This window comes from Nomia melanderi, chromosome 1, assembly GCF_051020985.1.
Source record: "Nomia melanderi isolate GNS246 chromosome 1, iyNomMela1, whole genome shotgun sequence".
Classification (NCBI taxonomy): domain Eukaryota; kingdom Metazoa; phylum Arthropoda; class Insecta; order Hymenoptera; family Halictidae; genus Nomia; species Nomia melanderi.
In genome coordinates, this window is record NC_134999.1 from 35,193,415 (window position 1) to 35,206,078 (window position 12,664).

Genomic DNA, 12,664 nt, shown 5'->3' on the forward strand with positions numbered 1-12,664 from the left:
TCGCGCGTGGACCGTGGCAATTGCTAGCCGCGATCTCATGGAAGAAGGGAAAGACGCCGACGGAAGAGGATTCCGAGGGCCGCGAACTTGGGAACGCGCAGCCGGGGTGCCTGTGTTATCGCGAAACCTCCGAAGCGAGACCGGACGTGGCGCATTACCGTGTTCGAGAGGATTTCGAGGAGGAAACGCATCGCGCTCGCATCGGGGAACGACTCCCGATGATGCGCCGCTGATTCATCGCTCGTCGAGTAATCTACGCGGCGCGCAACCAGTTTTCTAGGATAGCAGTCGTAATCGATGATCCTGGGAAGCGATGCGGCACACGCTGTATCATCGAGTCGAACGATGAAACGCCGTTTCCTTCCCATCGCCGATTTCACGGGCATTCGAGTCCATTAATACCGTGGAGCTGCGGTGCACTGGTAACGAATGCTCGCGAGGATGATTAGCCTCAGCCTCGAGTCAGCGCCGCGAACCAGAAGGATGGTCTCTCTCTCCTGCCCGCCGGTCGATCGGAATTTTCCTTTAGAAAAGAGGCACGTTCCCCCGGAAACGTCAGGTAGCCCGTTCCTCTCGTTTCTTTTCTAATTCGTCTAAACCCGACACACGATACGTTCCCCCAAGGATAATTTGGCACGCGATCCCATTCGCTCGACGGCGAAGGACAACGAACGCGTCTCCCGCCGGTCGAAACTGCAGATGCGTGTGTTCCCCGCCGTTCCTTCGGCTTCCCGCGGGTTGACCAGTCCCTCTGTACATAGGCGAGAGGACGAGGACTCGATTCGGCTCGTTCCGGTTCGTTTTTGCGCACGGACGTCGATCTTCCGGGACGAGGACGCAGCTTCCTTCGGAAAGCACACGGGAGGAAGAGGAGAACAACGAGGAGGAGGGGAAGGGCGCGGCGGGCAGGGGAGCCTGGTAACTTTCCCTCCTACGCACGTAACGCGACAAGGAGAGCCGGGGAGAAAAGAAGAGGAGAGAGGAGAAGAAGGCACTGGCATGCGAGAGAGCCTTTCTAATCCATTCGACCGGTTGATGTTTTCGTGCCAGTTAGTAGCTGGTAACGGCGTGGTGCCTAGCGCGAGGGGCAAGGACGGCCGAGGCCGACCGAGCCCAGCAACACGGCAGGAAGTCAACCCGGAGAAAGAAAGAGAGGAAGCCGATCGACGAACCAACACCACCGACAACTGTGCGACCAACCTTCTGCCTGTGCTTTCATGTTCTATGCCTTCGCGTTCCCCGGAGCCGAGGCTAGTCGCGGACGCGTTTCAATCGACACCGACGCACAAAAGCGAACGCCTCGTTATCACGGATCACCTGTGCAAACCGCTCGCTGGATTCCGAGCAGAATTCTTCCGTTGAATTCCCTGAAACCTTTGCCTCTTATCTCGCGATCGCGTCGATCGATCTTAGAGGCGGTAGCAACGCGGAAAGAATCGTTTCCCACGCGCTTCTTTCGCCGATTGTGAACGAGAGCAAGGATATATTATAATCCGCAGCGAAGAATAGGTGTACGGTACCCGCTGGCGTGTTCTCCGAATGCCCCAGATCCGTGGCACACATTATTATCGCTTATCACTGACACGAGCCGGCGAATGCAGGTCATCGCGCTGAATCGCGCGGAAAAGTCGTCTCGTTTTTCGGATCTCATCGTCAGTCGTATTAATGCGCGGGACGCATAAATAAACGGAAAGTGGGCGCGTGGGTTCCTCTCACAGTCGTTTGAAAGGCTGGTTTCTTTGTGCGATGCACGAGGATCCCCGCGCGGCCTTGCGAGTGGCGTCGAGAATCCGTTCCGGATCCTTTGTCCGGCGATCTCTGCGAGCAACCTCCTTTTCGGATTCGCAGCCGCCGATAAGAAGCCAGATGTCGGAACCTCGGCCCCCGCCTAGACCCTTTAAAAGCCTGTGTTTACCGAGCCAACGATCTTCCGTGATCTCCGGCGTAGATCGAAACGTTACGGTTACCAGGAAAGTAGACAGCAATTTGTTCTTGTCCATTGAGATAAGGAACCGCGACGCTACCAGATAAGCTCTAATCTCCTGAAAAGTTCCGCTCGAAGAGGAAGCGAGCGGCGATCAGTCGGGACATTTCCGACGAACGCGAAGCGAGAGTCTTCATCAACGGTAATCAACGTTCGAGCAATCGTACGTACGTCGGAAACGGAGTTGTTAACGAACCCCGGGCCGATGATGAAGCCGAACTACCACCGCGCGGGTCGTAAAGCAAAAGCACCGGTTGCCACCGCCCTCGCAGCGAATTTATGGTGTTATTCCTGGCAAAAGTTATTGTTCCCATGGGGCTCCGTATGTTCCGGGCGTGTTCGTAAACTCTACAAGCGCACATATCGCACACGCAACCGATGTTTCCTCATTTCCTCCAGTCCATAAAATGCCGCGAAATTTTCAAGCGTTTCTCCCAATAGTCGGGACCGTGTTCATTTTTCCGCTTTCGTCCCGTCCGCGTAAGAGAATCGTTGCCTCCTTCGGGCTACGTGCTCGCGCGTTGTCTGTATTCCAGGCGTCCCCCGGTGGAAGGTAAATTCCGGCAGGAAGCTCGTGATTATAATTTATTTCCGGCGGAGATGGAAACGGTGTGGGAACCCTCGGGCGTATCCGAGGTATCGACGAGAGGCCGTTTCACCCGATTGGAAGGAATTCCTCGCAGGGCTGAGATCGTTTCGCGTGCAAATGCTCAGGGACGCGTGCACCGCCCGCTCGGGGACACCGGATCCCTGCGTGCCTCGCGGTGCGAGGGTGTTAAAAAGGGAGCGCGGGTGTAATGGAGCCGAACGGTTGCTCGTGCTCGCGCAACCGAATCACAGATGTCTTTTACTCCGATACCCCTACATCTATAAATATGCGGGTCAGAAGCTAGGAAGAGGGTGGAAGTTGCGACGACACAAAAGACTTAATCGTATTGTTCGGCGACTCGCGCGAATTACACGGTCGGCGGCCTGGAAATGGTTACTCGTATCGTGGAACTCGCGCGGGAACGTTTACTAGCCCCCCGGGTAATAATGGAAACGTACGTTCTCGTTTGACAACGGTATCGACAGAAGCTACGACACGCAAAGGGGATCCTGTTATTTAAGAGTCTCTCCCGATTAGACCCGCCATTAATCGCGATTGTCGTCGGTAGACGAGACCTTTTCGCGTCTAGCTGTCGAGGAGAACGGAAAACACTGCCAAAGAGAAAAGCGGTTGCCGTATCGCCGGGAAACACGCGCAACATGGATACTTTCATCCCTTTGACAAACTTTCTATCCCGGACGCGCGCGTCGGGACAGCCCGCGTTATCTCTCGTCGGAGCAAGGGAAACGAGTTTACCCCTGTATTTTTGTATCAAAGACCCCGGGGCTCTTTGTTGGCTGCTTCTGTCGGCGAACGCGTTTCATACGTTCCACGCGATACCAGTTGGAGAGGTCTGTCCGCGTTGACCGCATTGTGCGCGCGCTGTTCGTGGATCTCTATGAAAGAACTCGCTGTATCGGCAGGTGTCGAACGCGGACGTAACGATCGACTGTCCGGCCACGTCGGTGCCGGGACTCGCGCGTGCTTTGGCAATCGGGAAATCGCGGTTCATTATATTTCGTAGGGACGACGAGACGGACCGTTCGTCGAACGTAACGGCTGAACGATCCGTTGCCTACCACGGGAAAAAGGAGAGAGGACGCCGCGGTTGTTCGTCGTCGTGTGCACGCGCTCACGGTATGACGCAACGAAAGAAATCGGTTGAACTATTCGCGTGCATGCGTAACTCGGTTACGAGTCGCTATTAGATCTACCGGAAGCGAAACCGTAAATGGAAGATAAATGGTACATCGAAGATCGTAATTACCCAGGCACGGGGCTAGACGACGCGCAAGGATGTCTTGTATCAGAATGGTGAAAGTATTTCCAAGGTGAGGCGGCTATTATACCTTTAAAACAGCAGGCCGAACCGGCATCGGCATCGGCAACAGCAATAGCAGCAGCAGCAGCGCACCGAGATGCTGAAGAAGGCGGCAGATGTTGCGCCGCGTGCGAACGCATAGTCGAGCTCATCCGCTGCCCGGATAATAAAAGAAGCCTGCGCTCCGTCTGGCGCGGTGTAATCCGTCCCACGTGTCATGTCGGTAAGAGGATCTTTTCGGTGGTGCGTCCAGAGGTCTAGTTCGACTCGAGATTACACGCGGGGATGCGTTCTCCATCAAACTCGCGCTGCACCGCGAGGACGAGCGCCATCGAGCGTCCATTCTGACGCAGGATCTGGAAAAGTCGCGACAGTGCTCGATTAATCCAAAAATCTGTAATATTTCTTGTTTGATAAATTATAAAATAAAATGTAAATACCAAGAACAAGGAATTCGCTTTTTTTCCATTGACAGCAATGCCTTTTAAGCAACTCCCAAACTTTTACTACTCTGGAATATGTTTATTCCGACGGATGAGAGACACGAGTATCAAGATTTGAATAGTTGGTAAATACTTTCGTTTATTCGAGTGAATATTTCACGGTCGAAATTTCACTCGAAGCGCTCGCTCACGATTACACGCCGGTCCCCGAGATTGGTCGTGCCACTCGATTATATCCGCGGAGTTGTCCGCCGCGGGCCCAATTAATGGACATAACGTTTTCCGCGGAACGTATGCAAATGGTGGACGGTCGACGCGTGTGGGCGGCACACTGATATTTTCCATGAATGTAATCCAGTGAAAGTCTAAGGACTAAGCGGCCGAAGTTGAATCGGTTTGATAAAAATAGCTTTGCGAAATCAGACGGCGCATTCAAATCGTTTCCATTGAATTTAAATTTCTTCGGGCGGTTTCCTCATCGCGAAGAGGAACTCGCGATTGCAACGCTACGCGGGTGGGCTCGTTATTTCCAGCCGTTGCGATGCCGAAACGTAACCCGACAGGTTGTCGAGACTGGTATCTGTAATTTTCTTCGGCCTAATGGATTCCCCATCTTCTCCAATTACTCGGCCGCGTTAGGCGCAGCGCTGGAAGCTACATCCCATTTCGTTCGTCCATAATCCGCGTTCATCGGAAGAACAATGGCGCGTGCGTCCGTTGGTAATTCGTCGGGCGCGGATGGCTGATCACCGATAGGCGATCGGTCTTCGGCGATCGGGGTGCAACGCGGCGGATCGGTGCTCCCAACACGGGTATCCCGTCCGTTAAGATCTTTGGGATGGTCTGCAACGTGTTCCCGATAACCGGCGCAATCTATTTCCGGCCGCACGAGCCACAGGCGCCAGACATTAGGCATTCCGCGTCCGTCTATGCTTGCCAGTGATCGGTTACTGACTCGGACGTAGGACACGCAGCACATGCGACGGTGTACGGTGCAACTCCCTGTCGCCCGGCTCGTTTTCCTATTAATTCCGCGCGACTCGCAAAGGAAGTGCGCTGGAGTCGGATATGTGGCGCCATGCATCGTCGGGAATATCTCGCGTCTGAATCAGCCGGCTCTCTCGTGCCTCGAGGACGTCACTTTCTTCGACGCGCGCTCGTCCCGATGTCGGGTACGTCGGAACGACGATCCTCGGAGAACACGGCGCATCTTTTCGTCGGATTGGCACGCGATGTCGACGAAGAAGATAGTCCCGCTCGCGGGGACAAGCACGAAGCGACGCGAGGCGGCGCTATTCGACGCGGCGAGAGGCAAGGCGAGGCGGCGCGACGGCGCAACCTAAATAGGAAGTGCGTCCCGACGCTGAACGATGACGGTGTCATCGGTGGTCGCCGCGTCCACGGCCGTGGTCGTGCCGATTTCAGCGGCTGGCAGAATTTGAGCGGGCATACTCATCGTCCCACCTAAAATTACGCAACCGTATTTAGCGAGATGATTCAACCGCAGGGCCAGAGCCAACCTACCTATAGCTGCCTACCTATACGTGGGTCGAGCGAGTGCGTTACACGCGGGATGCGCCGCGCGCGCGTTACAAACGCGATGGAAGCCTCGAGAAACCGTGCACAGCCTCGGGACGAGAGCGTGCACGCGCTCTCCCGTAGTGATTCACACCGAGGAACGCGAGAAACACGACCTCACCGTGTCGTCCGTTAGAGAGCCGTTCTATTTCTATTTCGGGCAAACCGCGATGTCCATTCGGTCTGTTTGCGACCGTTAATAGAAGCCGAGTCGCGGGCCAAGCCCGTGCCGTTCGCCGAAACCTTCTTTCCCGCCGCGACCAGCGCCGCCGTTCCACCGTTACCCGCGATACCTCGTTATCTCCGGTTCCGATTACGCGGTTACATTGTTTTCGAGACAATCTGTTGGTCGTTTCCCGTCCACGGAAACCGTGGTCCGGGTTAGGTCGGTCGCCGCCGGCCGAAGAGCCTTCGCGTATCTTGTTTCCACCGACGCTTTCACTGAGAGAAAATAGAAAATCGTGGGTTTGGGAACGCGAATTTAGATTCCGAAGCGATTGGTCAGCCCGAGGAATGGCTGAAACGTTTCCTCGCTCGATAAACCATGGGTATTTTTACATTCCTTCGAAACCGATATTCGAGATCCGCGCTATCGTTTTTGCCGCGCGGGTTCTCCGCGGGCTCCGGCGGAAAAGCAAAGTCGACGGATCCGCGGCGCATTCTTTACGAGGGATATCGCGCGTTGTCGAACGGAAAACGCGGCAAAAACAGCAGCGTAACACGCCTGATTAAATTGTAATGGCAGGATGCGCGATACCTGGGTACCGGCTTTCCTGAGGAAACGTCGAATATGAAAAAGGAAACTGAAATTCCTCTGGATGCGTTGCGCAACGATGCGGTAATGGTATACCCGAGCCGAGCGGCGACGAGGGGGCCGTCTCCACCGCGGCGCACGGTGGGACGGAACGGCCGAGGCGATCAGAAGTCGATTTTTGTAATGTTGTAAATGAAGAAAATTCATGTGATTCGATCGAGAAACAAGTGTGTTATAATATAATAAAATCCATGTCTCAGCATTAAAGTCGACGGGCAATCACGCGAGTCACCACTTATGCTCGGTAACTTTAATTTATAGTCATGCGAGGTATTGCTTTGCAAGGTGTATCTGGACTCTCCGTGTATCGATGCCTCTCAAATTAACATAACACAAAGGTTCTATCGCAATGATCGACACCTCCGAATTTCATTAGAATATATCAAGCAGTGGCAAAGTGATAGATTTTTGATCGCTGACGATCCTATTGTGTTGCGCGGCGGAAACTACGGCTCGTCGAAATCGCGATTATCGCTCCACGGAGGTGGTGGCCGAACGCGCCCGCCGCTCCCTGCCGAATCGCCGGACGTTCGGCACGAGTCAAAGTTATTTTAGCCGGCTATTTGGCAGGCCACATACTTGCCAAATATTTTCCAAGTTCTATTAACGTACCCGTCTCTTTCGCTTTTGAACCTTTTTCGGTCGGAGCGGCCGGGCAGGCGTACGCAACAACGACGATACTTTTATGAATGACGATCGGGAACAACGTTCTTGGAACCTGAAGCACCGAAACGAAGAACGACGTAAACTTCCGGTTTCCTGGGTGGTTTCTCTACGTCAGATTGGTAATACCGATCACGTGCCGAGTTTCCGGTGATTGGTAACCGCTCTGTGGCGCTCTGCAGCTTTTAGGGCGTCCGAGGAGCGTATGAATCGTACACGAAATCTCGGTCGAGTCTCACGGGACTGCGCGCGAGACGATATTTCCGAATACCGGTGGGAACGTCCGATGAATTTCAATGGAAACGCTCGTCGGGGAAAATGTTCCTCGCGGGGAGAACGGCCGGCGCAAAGCCGCTTACGCGTGATTCGCGTTTCTCCCGACGAAGGGACGGGGCGTTCGCATGCTCGCCGCGCGATCCGACGGCTAATAAATATTTATTTGACGCGAATCGGTTAACCGCGGTGATTCGAGAGAGCCAAGCCCGTGACGCGTTTCTATTCGCGTCGCGATCTAGCAATTACAGGATCGCGCCGTGACAAATCCGTTAGAATTTCGAGAAGCTCCTCGGAGCGAGCCCCGGACGATAATTATTTTCGCATCGATCGCGTTACGGGTAAAAACCTGCCCCGGAATTTCTGTGGCACGCGTTACGTCGAACGCGAATCGGTGCACCGCGCTCGCATGATCCTTCGCCAATCCTTCGGTCCTTCGAGCAGGCCGCACCTGGTGCAGGTGGTTCGGTCGCGCGGCGGCAGCTATGCGTCCAAGTGCCTCGTTGGCTTCGCTGAAATCCGAACGAAAATCGCACGAGGCGAGCATCTGTCTCGGATCACCGAAGGGAGCATCGCGGCCGCTCGCAGCTGCGCCCAAAAACACTTTCGGCCGTGCTTTCGATCGCGGTGCAGCGATCTGTAGCAATCTGGCGGGACGAAAGTCTCAGTAGATACATCTCTCGTTAAAGCAAAAGGAAAGCTACTTCTTCTTAAAAAACTAGTACAATGTTAGAAGCACCTGTAAGTCGCCAATCGTTTTTAGATAGCTGAGTCAGTTCGAACTTAAATACATTTATTAGCAAGAAAGGTTCCTTACGATACGTTGCAACGTTTCAAGGTGAATTTATGTTTTAGCTGAATAGTAAAAAAAGATTACCCCGAAACTGAAAAACTATCAATCCACGGAAGAACATATACGGCGTCGAATGTTGTTTCTTCGCTGGATTGCCGAAACGGAACATTACGCGGCAGCGCGGTGCTTCTCGAGGCTCGGTCGCGTATCGGGAACGCGATACGCCGGATTCGAAGGTTCGCCGGGCCCGACAGGGGAGCGGCGAGCCGATGCATCGCGATGCTCTGAAACGCGAACGGTACGGAGAGACGGTCGACAACCGCGATACGCTCGCACGCTGTGAAATAAGTTCCCCGCTGGACGAACTATTAATAAAGGGAGACCCCGTTCAATTGGGTTTTAACAGCCGAAGCAATTTTGTACGATCTAATAGAGGATCGTTAAAGATCTGCGTAGACACCTACTTACTTAAACGGCCGTTTACCGATGGCCCTGCACGCGAAGGAATTTATCGTCCTGCTCGTCTATACCGTGTTACCATACAGCGGTCCAATTTGCGAGAAAATATTCCGCGTGTTGCCTGATAAATGTCGGCATTCCCGGTAATGTAAGCGGCGCGATAATGATATTTCAAGCGCGGATCGTAAGGGTAGGATCGTAAGCGCGCGTCGCAACGGCCGTGACCGGCGTTTCCTTCCATTTCGTCTCGTCGCGTTTAAATATCCGATTTTTCCGTGGATTTACGAAACGGTCGCGCGGCGACAGACGCCGCGGAACGTAAGAATGGGGTAATCCCGTCGCATTATCGTGAGCTCCCCCCCTGCGCGATAGTCGGCGGCGCGGCGGTAGAATTTTAAGGGGTTTGCGCGTTAATAACATTACGCAACAGTTACGAAGCAAAGAAGAGTTTCGCGCGCGTAGAGGGTCGAGGTCACGACGCCTCGGGAGCTTCCAGCTCAATCTCGAGGGAGGTTGATGCGTCTGCCCCGCTGGGATAATTAATATAAGCCTCCTCCTCCCCACGGTATCCCTTATTTATCGCGAGGTTTGAAGGCAGCGCTAGCGTGTAATACCAGGCAGTGAAATATAGTCGCCATAATGTCGAGTATTTTATAGTCACGACCGAGTCTGGCAAAAGCTGTAACCTTTGAACGCGGCTGCGAGGCGGTTTCTTGCGGTCCTGCTTATTAAATCGAGTACCCGCGGACCCGGTAAACGATTACCGTTTTTCCCGTGGAAACGCTGCCCGCGCCGCGAGCGCGCGGGATTACGCGAGTCAAATTCGTGGCCACCGTCGCGGAGTCGGACGTCCACGATAACGCGTTTCATGGCTCGCGCGCCACGGTGTTCGCGTGCTTTTTAGAGTTTTACTGTTGGCCGGCACGGCCGGTGATCTCGGCGATCTCGGCGATCTCGGCGATCTCGACGATCTAGGCGCGCATTCTTGAAATTCGACGGAAGACCGAGCAAGGCCAAGGACGCGATGCGAGGAACGCGCCGTGTCGCGTCCAATTACACTCGTCGATGTCCGATCTCGGGCCGCGTCGATGCTCGGCGACCGGTCGTTCACGTTCGAACCGGCGATTCGTTTGCGAACGACACCGACGAGAAATCGTTCGACCCGCGCCGTTGAGTTCGACGACTGGTCGTTCCCTGTTTCTCCGGAAACGCGTCGCGGGAAGGATAAGAAACGAGGGAAGAAAGCGGGATAGAAATTTCACGGAGCGCGAGAGTCGGTCCCCTCGGGCCGCTAAACCGAGCGGAAGTTTCGCTCGCGATCGCGGATACTCGATACCGTCGAGCCGAAGCGATCCTTCCGGATAGACGAGAGTATCGCCGAGGAAACGAAACGTCGACGACCGTTTCCCTTCGAACGATCCGGACCCCCTTTGCAGTCTCGCAGCGCAGGCCCCGAGACAATCTCGAACCGTTTTCGAAGCGATTCGCAGCGCAACGGGATGCAGGAGGATATTTTACAGCTCGAAATCCGTTCTCCGAATAACTGTACGGTCCCCGGTCGACAATCTTCGGTTCGTTTTCCGGTTCGCCGTGAAAAATGGGCGGTCGGTGAACGGTACGGAAGCTCCTCGCAGAACCGGCCCACACAGTTTCGTTCCCGAACGGGAGCATCTGCCGTCGTAAAACTAGCAACGAGATACCGAAGACGGTCGGACGTAACAGCCGCGATAACTAGATAAGAGGCAGTGGCCAAGCGTGCAAACGTTGCCCCGAAAATAACGGTACGGATTTCCCACACGATTCCGACATTCCAGTGTTCGAGCGCGTCGCTTCCTGCTTCGGATCGGCGTAGCGGCTGCATATGGAAATCGATGAGAATCGTTCGGCTGTCGGGATTCTCCGTGAAGGACGGTTAAGCCGAAGGGGAGAGGAAGAAGAGGTCAGAACTGCCGGATAGAGACGGCAATCCCACGGCTCGCGATCATCCGAAAGATACGGCGCATTATCCTTCCTCGAATTAGGTAATACCGGTGGCGATCGTCGAGCCGGTAATACGAGAATCCATCGTAAAACGCGATCTATCCGGAAGCGCGGGATCCTCGCATCGTCTGGCCCGCGGCTCGGGAACGAACGATTTCCGCGGAAACAGTTACGCCGCGTGGGCTATCCGCGTATCCGATTTTATCGGGCGAGATTGTCCACGGGCCAACGACACGGCGAACCATAAACTCGGCAAAACGCATTCTTCGGCTAAGATTTGAACCGGTTACGAATCCGCGCGTGTACGATACGCGAGTACGCGATCCCCCGCTTAGATTAGCCATGCTCCGCCGATTCCGCGAGGACTTCGTACGCTCGTTCCGCCGTTCCAACCCGTGTATCCAGAGTCGATCCGTTTTTTCCTTTCCCTCCTCTCCTCGCCCGCCCTCGCCGTCTCCTCGGCTTTCTTTCCTTTTCATTCTACCCTCCCCTTTTTCTCTTTCTTTCCCCAATAGAGCGCGGCTCTATCCCGCGATAAGTCCGCGCGCGCGCTCCTTTTGCTCGTGTAACACGCGGGTTCGGAAAGCGACGCATTCCAGTACAATTCTAATCGCGAGCGCGCTGCTCCCCGGCACAGACATCCGGTGACGGTAAATTCGTTACGGTTTCTACGCGTTAGTTTAAAAGACATTCGATACACCGAGACACGCCCCGTTGTTCGCGAAGACGGCTTCGAACGTGCGAACACGTCCAGCTACGAATCGTGAAAGGCAAGTTTCGCTTCTCGCCTCTGTCGGACCGTTGCCGGTACGCGCGTCGAATTCGGCCGAACGCCGCAACAACGATTCGTAGGAAACGTAGGGAACGCCGGCGCGAACGATCGACGTCACGGCTGCTTTATTACCGCCGGCCCGACAACTCGCGACGTACGATCCGAATCCTGCGTATGTACTCGGAAACGCGCGACGCTACGTCCGCTAGCCCATTATCGTTGAACGGTTGTCTCCTTCGAGCCGACATGCTCGCCAGACGCATTAAGATAAAGCGATGATTGAAAACAATCCGAGGAACGGAACACTCCTCGAAGCTGATGGATTAATAAGTAGGTTTTTCTGAACGACGCAAGCCACCGGCGAGATTAGGCGGATGGAAGTCTCGACGAATTTGCAACGGCGATTATGATAGGCGAGAGGGATCTGTAAACAGTGGGTTCGACGCGACGCCCAGCGTGGCGTATGTTTGCGATCTCGTAACAGTTGTAATTGCGCAAGGTGCTCGGTTATCTGTGCTCGACCAGGCAACATTCGAAAGGAACGTCGACTTCGACGCAAAACCTCCCGATGGGTCCAATTTAGAATGCAAAGCTCCGTCGTTAGTGCTCGCTCGACGTTTAGGTACTATGTGTTATCGCAGTGTAATGCGAACGCGCGAGGACCCGGGAGCACCACTTTGCTACGGGTAATGGGAATTTCATCCTCGTTTGCGTAGCCTGGGACACGTCGCGTCGTTCGGTCTGACTGACACCTAATCGCGACCAAAAGTCCATTACCATATTCATAGAATCTCATTACTATTCGCGCTCTTCCTCCTCCTCCTCCACCTCCTTTCGGTTTCGCATTGTTTTATTCTATTTCCCTCCACGACGACTCGCCCGTCACGAATAGTCGCATTAGGAATACCTTGCACCGTACGATATTACGGGCCAGGTTTCTTCAATTAACTCTTATACACCGTCCAGCGTTTATTTCTTTTTCCGTCCGATGCGAT

The 12,664-nt window shown here is 54.4% G+C and overlaps 1 protein-coding gene across 3 annotated transcripts in view; it reads right to left on the reverse strand.

Annotated features, from left to right (window-relative positions):
- Positions 1–12,664, reverse strand: part of LOC116426899 (uncharacterized) — a 117,241-nt gene that overhangs the window by 46,160 nt on the left and 58,417 nt on the right. Inside the window, exons 1-2 of one of the 3 annotated variants that reach the window (XM_076365776.1) lie at positions 4,335–4,604; positions 3,841–4,250 (exon numbers count right to left, since the gene is read on the reverse strand). In XM_076365776.1, the coding sequence (XP_076221891.1) occupies positions 3,841–4,046 (206 nt within the window). In that variant the 5' untranslated portion in view covers positions 4,047–4,250; positions 4,335–4,604. Of the gene's footprint in view, positions 1–3,840; positions 4,251–4,334; positions 4,605–12,664 lie in introns of those variants that run through there. The other 2 variants (XM_076365785.1, XM_076365773.1) reach the window with 2 other exon arrangements.